A 12,836-nucleotide genomic window follows, 5' to 3' on the forward strand; every position below is an offset into this window, starting at 1 on the left:
AAATCTGTCAAGCTGCTATGTTTCCATTTTCTCCAATCTGATTTACTCAAGATTAATATGATTTCACATCAAGCAAAGAACAGAAGCCTCTCATAAATGGCTCTTACTCCTTCATCCCTTAAAACACAGATTCTTCAGTTTCCAAAACTATTAAAAATGTAGCCTTATACACCACTACACTGTGTAGTTTCTAGTTGAAACAATTATACCAAGAAGGTAGGTGTGGGCTGCAATGATACTAACTATAAAGTCTGTTGACCTAGAAATTTATAACCACTATTCTCAGACATAGTTTCACAGATACATTTAAATAAACATAACATCCAAGTAAATGTACAGACTCTGTTATTAATTAAGCAAGGCAAACTCCAAGACTAGTTTTTAGGGTATCTTACAAAAATTGCATCCATTTGTTCCCTTGATAAAATGCATTCCACTATAGCCAAAAGAATTTAAAATATACTTTCTTCCCACGACAAACCCAAAGTAGGTTGAACAATCACCACATATGGCTTTTGATTTAAGAATCATAAAGTAATTGGGGCGCCTGGGTGGCTCAGTCGGTTGGGCGTCAGACTTCGGCTCAGGTCATGATCTCGTGGTTTGTGACTTCCAGCCTTGCGTCGGGCTCTGTGCTGACAGCTCAGAGCCTGGAGTCTGCTTCGGTTTCTGGGTCTCCCTCTCTCTCTGCCCCTCCCCTGTTCACACTCTGTCTCTCCCTATCTCTTTCAAAATAAACATTAAAAAAATTATAAAAAATTAATCATAAAGTATTTTCAACGTTTTTGTTTTTTTTTTAATTTATTTTTGGGACAGAGAGAGACAGAGCATGAACGGGGGAGGGGCAGAGAGAGAGAGGGAGACACAGAATCGGAAACAGGCTCCAGGTTCCGAGCCATCAGCCCAGAGCCTGACGCGGGGCTCGAACTCATGGACCGCGAGATCGTGACCTGGCTGAAGTCGGACGCTTAACCGACTGCGCCACCCAGGCGCCCCATCATAAAGTATTTTCAATGATGTGTTTATTTTAAGAGAAAGATATTAAATATACATGACAAAAAATAAAACGATAGTCTACAACTATTACCTCCCTGTAACAAATATAAATTCCAAGCCAGGTTGGACAATCCATGTTGGAATATGCCAAGAGAAAATGAGAGTTGCAGTGACCCAGGATGTTGCTCAAGTGGGTCATGTAACCTATGTGACTAAGTAACACACCAGAGAGAGACAGACAGCATGAGCGGGGGAGGAGCAGAGAGAAGGGGAGACACAAAATCTGAGACAGGCTCCAGGCTCTGAGCTGTCAGCACAGAACCGGTTGTGGGGCTCGAATGCACAGTGAGATCATGACCTGAGCCACAGTCGGACGCTTAACCAACTGAGTCACCCAGGCACCCCAATAGTAACTTTCAAGTAACAAGTAAATTGAAATAATTTAGTTGAGAAAATATGAAACTATGGGCCTTGGCAATATACACATAGAGGGACAGAATTGTTATAATCATTGTTGATTTTAAACAGTACTCAGATTCTGATCTCATAAAATAATAGAATAATTACGGATCAATAATTAAAATTTAATATATCTATCAAACAATAACGTAGAAATTACTTGTTATCACTCTATAGCTTTTGCTGCACATTGGCTTCACATCTGACATAGCTAAATGGAGCATCAGACAATTATATCTCATCTATATGATTAATTCATCCAAATGTTAGGAAATTAAAGCCACAATCTCATCTGAGCCTAAAACAAGCAATTAAACTTGTCTTCACGTTACTAATGAAATACAGACTAAATAGAATCTAAATAGCTTCACACGTATTGAATAAAGAAATAAGTTCAATTGCAGTCAGATTTTTAAAAACTATGTTTTAGTAAAAGACAATATCCTTTAAAGGACACTGTCCAAGACAGTAGCCATGAGCCACATGTGGCTATTCAGGACTTAACATGTGGCTAGTCCCAACTAAGATGTGCTACAAGTATAATATTTCAAAGACTTTGAAATATTAAATTTTATTTTATATAAAATGAAACCAGATTTCAAAGACTTTCTATGAAAAACAGAATGTAATATATCTGATTAATAATTTTAATATATTGATTGTATCTTGAAACTATAATGTTTTGGAACTACTGCGTTAAATGAAATATATTATTAAAATAAATTTCATTCTTTAAAAAAGATTTTAATATGGCCACTTAAAAATGTTAAATTATAGGGTGTTAGATGGCTCAGTCAAGCATCCAATTTTGGTTCAGGTCATAATCTCGTGGATTGTGAGCTCTGGCCCCTCATCGGGCTCTGTGCTGACAGCTCCGAGCCTGAAGCCTACTTTGGATTCTGTGTCCCCTCTCTCTCTATCCCTCCCCTGCACTCTCTCTCGCTCTCTCTCAAAAAAAAATTTTTTTTAAGTTTTAATGTTAAATTATATATGTGGTCCACATCTCGCATCGTACTTCTATTGCACAGTACTTACTTATCTAGCAGTGAACACAATTTACCAATGTGATTGATAAATGTAAATGCTCAAAGTGGTGTGGTGTGAGGGAAAAGCGTTCAAGACAGATGAGCAGAAGAAACTCATTCTGCTCAGCTATCTGCTAGCTCAGAAACTTTGGAGAAATTGTTCACTTTCTACTCAGCTGTAGTTTTTCCATCTGTAAAATAGTTGTCTAAATGGCCTATGTTGAGGATTAAAATGGCATGTATTTGTCATGTCATGTAACGGGTGCTCATTACATATCAATTCACTCTTTAACTTGGATTTTTAAAAATCTGTGTTTTTGCTTTACAAACAGGGAAAAACATGTATGTCGAATTTATTTATGATTTTACTACCTGGGGATAACTACTGTTATTGTTTATTTGGATAAGCTTCCAGTCTTTTTTCTGTAGCTACATAGATGTAGAAATAACACTTTCAGAGGGAAAAGAAAAAAAATATGTAAGAGAATCCATTTCATACAAACTATTTTGTGGCCTAACCCTTAATTAAGTTGCATAGCAACATATTGCAGTTATTTGTGTCATTAAAATTTTTTTAATATAATTATTAATGACTGTGGTATCCCATTACATGGATGGATCATAAATGATGAAGCTAATCTTCTGTTGGCTATGTAGTCATTTCAAAGATTTTGCTATCATTAAAGAATGGGGGGAAATATTGAATATCCTTGAAACCACCTATTTATTTCACTTCTATGATTATTCCCTCTAAGATTATTTCTAAACAACAATAATTCACATTTATAAATTTTTGATGATTTATTGCCAGATTGCCTTCCAAAAGAGTTTATATACCATTCATGTATAAAAATGCCCATTTCTTCCATATTTTCAACCTTGGATATTTTTTTTAATGCTTTACCATTTTGTAGGTAAAAATCTTTTTTTAAAGTTTTATTTATTTAATTTGAGAGAGAGAGAAAAAGAGAGCATGAGCAAGGGAGGCAGAGAGAGAAAGAGAATCTCAAGCAGGCTCCACACTATCAGCACAGAGCCTGATGCAGGACTTGAACCCACGAACTGTGAGATCATGACCTGAGCCAAAACCAAAAGTTGGATAGTTAAACAACAACGCCACCCATGTGTCCCAAAATCTGAGTATTTTTTAAAAATTTTATTGCTTTGATGAGCAGGGAGGTCTTCGTAAACTTCTTTGTCATGTATATTTGGAACCACGCCCAGAGTTCCATGGACTGCCACTATGACATCTATTCACCTCTTCAGCACCTGCACCATGTGCTCTGCATCCCCACCAGTTACTGTAGTAGATGAGCCATCAGTGTTTCTTCCCCTACTTGTGTACCAAATCCCATTACTGGATTTTTCTCATCAGCATCAAATATAGTAATATTTTCCCCATTTTAAGCAAAACAAAAGACCAAGCAACAACATAAAAGTCTGGCCCTACTTTCTTGCTCTCCTTTACAAAAGAAATTCTCAGAAGAGTTGTAGGTACTTCAACTTTCAAGACAATATTCAAGGTTGTCTTCAATCCTCTCCTCCCAGTCACTTAAATCCAACCCAATTAGGCATTTGTTCCCAATGACTCAACAGTTGTTTGTTCTCTAGAGCCAAGGGTCAATTATCAGTCGTATATTATTTGACTTAGCAGCATTTACTCAGTGATGATCCTTCCTCAGCTCACACTGTTGACCACTCCCTCTCTACTTGCCTTCCTGGACAGCATAGTTCCTTGGTTTTCTTCATATCTCACAGATCTTTTCTCGACACCCAGTGTTGGTTACCCCTCTTCTTACTGACTCTGTAATGTCAGCAGATTCTAGGGATCTCTCCTTTGTCTCTTCACTCACTATTTCGGTGATCACACCCAATTTCATGGTGGTGACTCACAAACATGAATCTCCAGCTCAGATCTCTCTCCTGAACACCAAAGTCATGTAACTGACTGCCTTCACAAATCTATACTTAGACATCTGATAGCATCTCAAACTCAATATGTCCAAACCTGAACACCTGATCTTCCACACAGCCTAACCCTACATCGTTTACAGTCTGCCCCATCTCAGTTGATGGGAACTCCATTTTTCAGTTGCTCAACCCAAAAACTTTGGACTATTCTTTTGTTGTTCTTTTTCATGTGCCTAATGAACTCTATCAGCAGATGCTGTTGGCTCTAAATCCTTAAAATGTGTCCAAAGGCTGGCTATTTCATGCCACCTCCACGTGCTGATCCAGACCACCATTATCTCCCACTTTAATAATCTCCTAAGTGTTCAATCTTTTCTTGCTTCTCCCTGCTTCCATCTGAAACACAGCAACTCCCAAAGTGGTCCTGCTAAAACGTAAGTTAGGTCTTGTTACTCCAAAATCCTCTCACACTTCTGCTCCCAGTAGCTTTCCATGCCACTCATAGTAAAATCAAGTCACTGTAGCTCAGGGAAATGAGGTTACTGACTGGTACGCACTCCCAACCAGAGCCTACCTTTGGACCTGGGGACACAGTCATTCCAACCCAAACCAGTGAGCTGCTAAAAAAATAGAAAGAATTAAAATAAATGTTGGGATTAATGATGGCATCCACTGTCTTTAGCCCAATGAAAATTTTAGTTTAAAAATGTCCCCCAGATATTTCAACCTTATGTCACAGCACTATGCATCTATTTAAAATAAGCACCCATCACTTGTGCTGGTATGGACATAAATGCACACAATCTATATGAATTCTCACAAGGCCTAATAACTAGACCCAAAGGAGAAAATGGCCTTATCAAAATCTTGGCAGATACTGGCAAAGTAGAGGTCCAGTTAATACTATAGCTAAACATATAATTCATTGTACTCATTAGAATAGTACATTTACATGCCTTACTGCCCACCAACCACAGATTGCTGATGCCAACCACCTCTGTATTTATTCAAAATAGCCCAGTTACTCTCCCAGTTTCTTCTTCAAAAAAACTACTCCTGAAAACGCATTTAGTGTTATGATGCTTCATCATTTATTGCCAGCATATTTGTAAAATAGTCTCTTCAGTTGACTCTTGCACATAGTCTTTATTTGGTCAGGATATGTGTGTGTGTGTTTGTTGCTTCCCCTAAACATTCTAAGCCTTTTATTTTCTTTTTCTTTCTTTTTTTTTTTTTCTTAAGTAGGCTTCACTCCCAGCGCAGTGTCCCATGTGGAGCTTGAACTCATGACCCTGAGATCCAGACCTGAGCTGAGATCAAGAGTCGGGCACTTAACCGACTGAGCCACCCAGGCACCCCTTTTCTAAGACTTCATAAAGGCAAGGCCATATTCTAGTCTAGTCTGTCTGTTGACTCTCCTACCAAGGAGCTTAGCAGAAACCACTGTATGTTAAGGATTTCCCAATGAATCTTCATCAAGCAAAACATATCAGTAATTATATAAAATTTATTCTGGATAATTATATGTGACAGACTATTAAGCTAGAATTTATGAACCTATATTCCTCCAAAGTGAATTCCTACTGCTCCCTTAACATGCCTTGCCACTCTTACCTTCATTGTTTTCACCTTTAATTCAACTCAACGGAACAATCATTTATTTGAAAGCTGCTCTGTGCCAGGATGGGCCAGGTGCTAAGGATACAAATACTGCTAATAAATTATTTTGTCTTCAAGGGGTTTGCAGTCTAGTCATGCAACATCCCTTCTTAGAATGTCCTCCCTGCCTCCTGTCTTATCCAAACTCTACTCATTCTTTGAACCTATAGCGAATTTTATTTCCTCCACTAAGCTTTCCTAAGCTATTTTTTCCTCAGTGTACCTTCCTGCTGAAGAAAACTTAGCATGTGATGTATGTCCATCATATTCTCTACTTAACCTTCAGTAATGGCAATAGAACTGTGTATCTCAACTTTTTTCTGAGTGATACAGTGTTGTACAAAGGAAGAGCAGAAACTGAGTTCAGATGAAAAATAAGGTAGGAAAATGGGCTGTGAAGATAGGTCTTAGTGGAAAGCATCCACTTCAGGCTGCTAAGGCAAACTTTTCCAGGTTTAGGAGCTGCTAACCTAGAAACACCACAATCCTAGCCAGATGTTCTAGGGGGACAAGATTCATCTGGGAGGAAGTGTAATGGGGCAGCCAACATGCTTTAAAAGGAAGGAGTCAAAGGGGCACCTGGATGGTTCAGTCAGTTAAGCATCTGACTTCGGCTCAGATCACGATCTTGTGGTTCATGAGTTGGAGCCCTGCATTGGGCTCTGTGCTGACAGCTCAGAGCCTGGAGCCTGCTTCAGATTCTGTGTCTCCCTCTCTCTCTGCCCCTTCCCACTCCCACTCAGTCTCTCTCTCTCTCAAAAATAAATAAACATTTAAAAAATTAAATAAAATAAAAGGTAGGACTCAAACTGACCTTCTTCATAGCTGTGAGAAGTGAAATGATTCATTTTCATAAATACCAAATAAAAGTTGTGCTGTCTAGTTAACAATAGGTTTACAACCTATTGGAAATATGTACAAACCCCTCCTCCTCCCCCACAATGGAGTCTGAATCCCTTACACACTTCACTTCCTGTTTTTTCTTCCCCCTTCCCATTTCACAGGCTTATTTTCCACGGGCTTTGCAATGAGCATGAGCCAAAGAAGTCTGTGCATCACCTCAAGGAATATACATTTGTTCCAATCAGACTACTTTTGCCTTACATGGGCATAGGTGACTTCCGGGTAAGGCTGTAACATCTGTAGTACTCAGCCAATGAGGAACCAGGGGAGGGACTTGCATGCTAGGAGATAAATTGCCTGCTGCAACAGCCCCCAGTGTGCCTGTCCATCAGACAATGCTCTTGCAAGAATGTTGATTAAAGCCTCATTTCACTGTGCTCTGAGTCTCTGTATCCCTCCTTTGATTGGGTCAGTGGGCTTATTTCTCACAATAGCCACAGCAGCCTGATTATAATGCATCCCCCTGGAAAAACAAAAGAACAAAACCCACACCCGGCTCGCTCTTGCTTAATGAGCTCTAAAATCTCTTTAACAAGGTTGAGATGGGGAAAGGAGAGAGAAGGTTTATTTTATAATTAGAGACTTCAACTAAGTGCATGGTTGAGTTAACATTTCATTGTGACTGAGTTTCAATTAAAATGTAATTAATCAATCAACACATATAAATGATATATTATTAATTTTTCCCAGCTTTAGTGAAAGGTGGGAAGAAAAAAAAAAAAAGGAAGGCAGAGAGGCAGGGTGAGTAGGGGCTCTTAGAAGAACAAAAAGTTTCTGCCCAGGAGGAACCACGACCATTGCCACAGAGATGTAAGAAAAAAGCCTGGGTCAGGAAAGGTTTGGACTTCACCTACGATTGCCTAGTATATGAAGACAAGTAAAAGCTATAACCAGAGTTGGATCAAGAAGCTACTAAAGCAAGTAACTCTACTTGATAAGATTTAAGGTTTTCCTTGTTGTCACTTATTCCTTAACACTAGCAATTTCATATAAAGGAGTTTCACTTATAGGCAATACATTAAGAAATATAAGAAATATAGTAAAAGGCTTACTTTAATTGACTATAAACGTGTCCCTTGAATAATTATCCTTTCTTTTAACATACATATTCTTTGGTGGTAACTGGATGGCTCAGGCGGTTAAGCATCTGACTCTTAATTTGGGCTCAGGTCATAAACATGGTTCATAGGTTTGAGCCCTGTTTCAGGCTCTGCACTGGCAGCACAGGGCCTGCTTAGGATTTTCTCTCCCTTTCTCTCTGCCCCTCCCCCCTGCTCTCTCTCTCAAAATAAATTAAAAAAAACTTTTAAAATATATATTCTTTGAAGAGAATTTAGAGGTCAATATACTAGAATAAAAGGCATATTTTCCTATAAAATATTCTGCAGAAACTTCACATGCAAAACACACATGAGGTAAGCTATTGATCTGACCCTACAGTGGCATTTCTGGCTTTATTCATTAAATTAATTTTAATATAGAATTTACACTACAGAAAGGGTACCTGGGTGGCTCAGTCGGTTGAGCGTCTGACTTAGGCTCAGGTCATGATCTCACAGTTTGTGAGTTCAAGCCCCACACTGGACTCACTGCTGTCAGTGAAGAGCCCAGTATGGATCCTCTGCCCCCCTCTCTGTCCCCCCACCTGGTGCTCTCCCCAAAAAAATATTTTTAAAGAAGGATTTACACCACAAAAGATGACCCTGTCAAAGGTGAATTTTAAATCCCCTAATGTTGTATTTGTTATTCAGAAGAGGATTTGTCATTTTCAGATACAACTAAAAGTCCATTTTCTTAAAAAAATGTAATGTGTTTTAAAAATTTTTATAAAACATATTTTGTGTTTACTGTAGAACAAAATCACAGTGAATTACAAGTAACATAATTCCATGGGTACATTTTTCCATTGCAGTCAATTATTATTAGTACTGATTTATAAATTTCCACTAAAGAAGAGCTTCACGTCTTAAAATCAAAATTCATAGTTACTAAAAATTCATGCTTCAAAACTGTTTCTTAACTATGTAGTAAAGAGCTCAATGAGGTGAGTATTTTCATCATGTTTCAAGCTTATAAAATTTTTACAACCATTGTTTGGGGAAATTACTTTAGAGGAAAGAGAACCCTCATTCAACAAATAGTCAATCTAAAAACTTATTGATTGACTACATTTCAACCACATAGTAATTATGAAAACAGTAAAGCAGAAGTATAGCAGCCTTCAACAGAAAAATTGAGTGGCAAAAATCGACACAATTCAAGTAGCTTTATCTTATCACCTGGCTATGTCTTCTAACTGCAGATCAACATCTTGAAGTTTCTTTTGATATTTCTCTGTAAAGTTATAGAACTCATTAAGAACTGAAGATTTTAAATCAGGGTATGGGCATTCCAAGGTTTCTAATTCCATGGGCACTTCACTAAGCTGGTTACATCTTTCTTCTGAAGAATGATCTAGTATCTGAAAAACAGTTTACGATTGTTTTATTTAACATAAATGACAAATTGATAAACAAATTACTATATGCATCACACTTACTTTCATACTCCAGTCTGAAAGATAGTTTTCTATTTTCTGTTGCTCCAGGCTAAGTCTTTCAAAGACAGCTTTCAATTGTGTCTTCACAAAGTCAACCTGTAACATATAGATAAAAGAAAGTCCCTTTGAGAACCTGTGGAAGAGGGTTTAAGAGATGCCATAGCCAGGCAGTGCTTACCAGAAGGGGGCTTTCAGACATCGATCCTAAAAATGGAGCTAGGAGTATGGTGGGGTCATAGACACTCTATACCCTCATTTGGATTTTGTTTGTGGTAAGGCAGAGAGCTTACCAGACTATTTCTGGCTCAATCACCCTTTCTTCCGCTAGCATCCCTGCCTCCAGTCCCCAGCTGGACATGGGGTTTTTAATACCTTTTTAAAAAATATATTATTGGGGCATCTGGGTGGCTTAGTTGGTCGAGCGTCCAACTTCTGCTCAGGTCATGATCTTGCAGTTCATGGGTTCAAGCCCTGTGTCAGGCTATGTGCTGACAGCTCAGAGCCTAGAACCTGCTTCAGATTCTGTGTCTCCGTCTCTCTCTGCCCTTCCCCTGCTTGCTCACTCACTCTCTCTCTCTCTCTCAAAAATAAAAATAAAACATTAAATTTTTTTAAAATTATTTTAAATATATTATTTATAAAATCAATATAACAACACTACAGAATAACTGAAAAATAGTAAGAAAAATCACCTAAAAGTTTATATCTAGTGCAACTATGATCATGGAGCTTATGGTCTAGTCAGGGGAGGCAGTCAGTACACTCATAAAAAAATAGATAAGAAAATTATCAAAAGGAGGTAGGTGATGTAAAAACAGGGTGAGGTAGGGATGCCTGGGTAGCTCAGTTGGTTAAGTGACTTCGACTCAGGTTATGATCTCACAGCTCAGGAGTTCAATCCTCACGTCAGGCTCTGTGCTGACAGCTCAGAGCCTGGAGCCTGCTTCAGATTCTGTGTCTCCTTCTCTTTCTGCCCCTCCCCTGTTCTCTTTCTCTCTTTCTCTCTCTCAAAAATATATAAATTTTAAAAAAAAATTAAAAAACAATGTGAGATAATAGAGAATGACTGTAGCTTCTCTCCTATGGGTGATCAGGAAAGGCTTCTCAGAGGAGAGAACATTTAAACTAAGACCTAAGTGACAAAAAGTGCCAACAGTGGGACAGAGAAAACAGACGATGCAAAGGCCTTGAGATGAGGAGTCTGATATGTATGAGGAACAGACAGGAGGCCAGCCTCAGTGTGACAAAGTCTAGGAGAAAGGGGGAAGTGCCAGGTAGGAGATGAGGTTGAAAAAGGGGGCTGGATGTACAGGGAGGAATTGTGGGCCAGCAGGAGCTCTGCAGAGATCTACCAGGGGGATGACTGGACCCCACCGCACTGAAGGTAGAATCCCAAAAGGCACTGTAAGGAGGGGCAAGAATGAGTGCAGGGAGACTAGTCATGAGGCCATCATAACTTTTCAGGTGAGAAATAAGCATGCTTGGACAGATTCAGAGATATGTTTAAGATATTGAAGACACAGAATTTGCTATACCTTCTATTTAAATACAAGACACATGTTTGTTTCTTATGTCAAACTGTTCTAGTCAGGATAAAAATGAGGTATTACATTATTAAAAGTAAAGGTAATATACTGACCTCTTCCAGTACTTTCACTGAGTTAAACTCAGTATGTGAGTATGAATGCTTGGAAATGTGATGCTGTCTGTATTTCAGATCTGATCTCAACTGCTGAATAGGATTTATCACATTTTTAAGATACACGCACCATTGTTCTGATAACTCTTGTTCTATGGAGAAACAAAATTAAATCCAGGTAACACTTTATTATTTTTTTAAGTTTATTTATTTACTTTGAGTATGTGTGTGTGTGTGCGTGCACACGCACACATGCAAAAGCTGAGGAGGAGCAGAGGGAAAGGAGAGAGAAAAACTCCCAAGCAGGCTCTGCACTGTCAGAGCAGAGCTGACAAGGGGCTCAAACTCACAAATGGTGTGTGCGTGATCATAGCCTGAACCTAAACCAAGATTCAGCAACTTAATCAACTAAGCCCCCCAGGCGCCCCCAGGTAATATATTACTATTCTAAATTTCTTCAAGAACAGGACATTAAGAGTGCAGATTTAGCTTTGGATTCCTTTAGGAAAAAAAACTGGCAGTTAACAGTAAGAAAACATAGAGTGGCCCACTTTCATCTTCAAAACAAAACTCCCCTTTAAATATAGGATAAAAACAAAAAACAAAAAATCTCACCAAAATTTGTAAGGTCAGTAAGACATTCATTTCCAATGTTCTCTTCATTGAGAAAGGATTTTATTTCAGATTCCATTTTATACCTGAAATAGACATTATCTCTATCAGCTTTTTAAAAATAATCATAAACATACATGGGTTTAAAAATATCTAAAAATAGAAATTTAATCTATTTTTTTTAATGTTTATTTATTTTTGAGACAGAGAGAGACAGAGCATGAACGGGGGAAGGTCAGAGAGAGAGGGAGACACAGAATCTGAAGCAGGTTCCAGGCTCTAAGCTGTCAACACAGAGCCTGACGCGGGGCTCAAACTCACGGACCGAGAGATCATGACCTGAGCCGAAGTCGGATGCTTAACCGACTGAGCCACCCAGGCACCCCTAGAAATTTAATCTAATGTGGTCCCATTCACCTATTCATGTATTCAGACCATATACTAAATTCCTAATATGGATTGGACACTTGCCAGACACTGACACAGAAAGAAGCACAGATGAACACTTCAGGCAGAAGTAACAGCGTGAGCAAAGGCAAGTGCCTGGCACATCCTGGCAATGCTTCCTGTGGAAAGAGCTTAGGGCACTAGGAAGCCACTGAGGGATATTAAGCTGATCTCACCTGCCCAGCAGATCTGTGTTTCAGAAAGATTCCCAGGCAGGGGAACCTGGGTGGCTCAGTAGGTTAAGCCTCCGACTTCAGCTCAGGTCATGGTCTCATGACTCATGGGTTCAAGCCCCACATGGGGCTCTGTGCTGACAGCTCAGATCTGGAGGCTGCTTTAGATTCTGTGTCTCCCTCTCTGCCCCTCCCCAATTTGTGCTCAGTCTCTCTCTCGGAAAATGAATGAGCATTAAAAAAAAAAGAAGAAGAAGAAAGAAAGATTCCCATGTAGCAAAACAGAGGATGAGTTGGAAGGAGGGGTAGTCAAATAAAAACAGAAAATGAAAAGGAGAGGATCAGGTTAACCTGGACCAACAAGGTAGTTATTCCAAAAGTTAAGAGATGATGAGGTCCTGAACTAGAGAAATGAGAGTAAAGGTATGTTTTGTTTTTATAGACTAATAAAAGCAATAAATCTTAATGATTTT

The 12,836-nt window shown here is 38.8% G+C and overlaps 1 protein-coding gene across 7 annotated transcripts in view; it reads right to left on the bottom strand.

The window, feature by feature from the left end:
• Window positions 1-12,836, bottom strand: part of CCDC148 (coiled-coil domain containing 148) — a 276,911-nt gene that overhangs the window by 177,612 nt on the left and 86,463 nt on the right. For 6 of the 7 annotated variants that reach the window (XM_042948861.1, XM_042948866.1, XM_042948863.1 and 3 more), the window contains 4 exons: window positions 11,747-11,829; window positions 11,132-11,283; window positions 9,493-9,588; window positions 9,233-9,414 (listed from right to left, as the gene is read on the bottom strand). In XM_042948861.1, the coding sequence (XP_042804795.1) occupies window positions 9,233-9,414; window positions 9,493-9,588; window positions 11,132-11,283; window positions 11,747-11,829 (513 nt within the window). Of the gene's footprint in view, window positions 1-9,228; window positions 9,415-9,492; window positions 9,589-11,131; window positions 11,284-11,746; window positions 11,830-12,836 lie in introns of those variants that run through there. The other variant, XM_042948867.1, reaches the window with a different exon arrangement.

This window comes from Panthera leo, chromosome C1, assembly GCF_018350215.1.
Source record: "Panthera leo isolate Ple1 chromosome C1, P.leo_Ple1_pat1.1, whole genome shotgun sequence".
NCBI classification, from domain to species: domain Eukaryota; kingdom Metazoa; phylum Chordata; class Mammalia; order Carnivora; family Felidae; genus Panthera; species Panthera leo.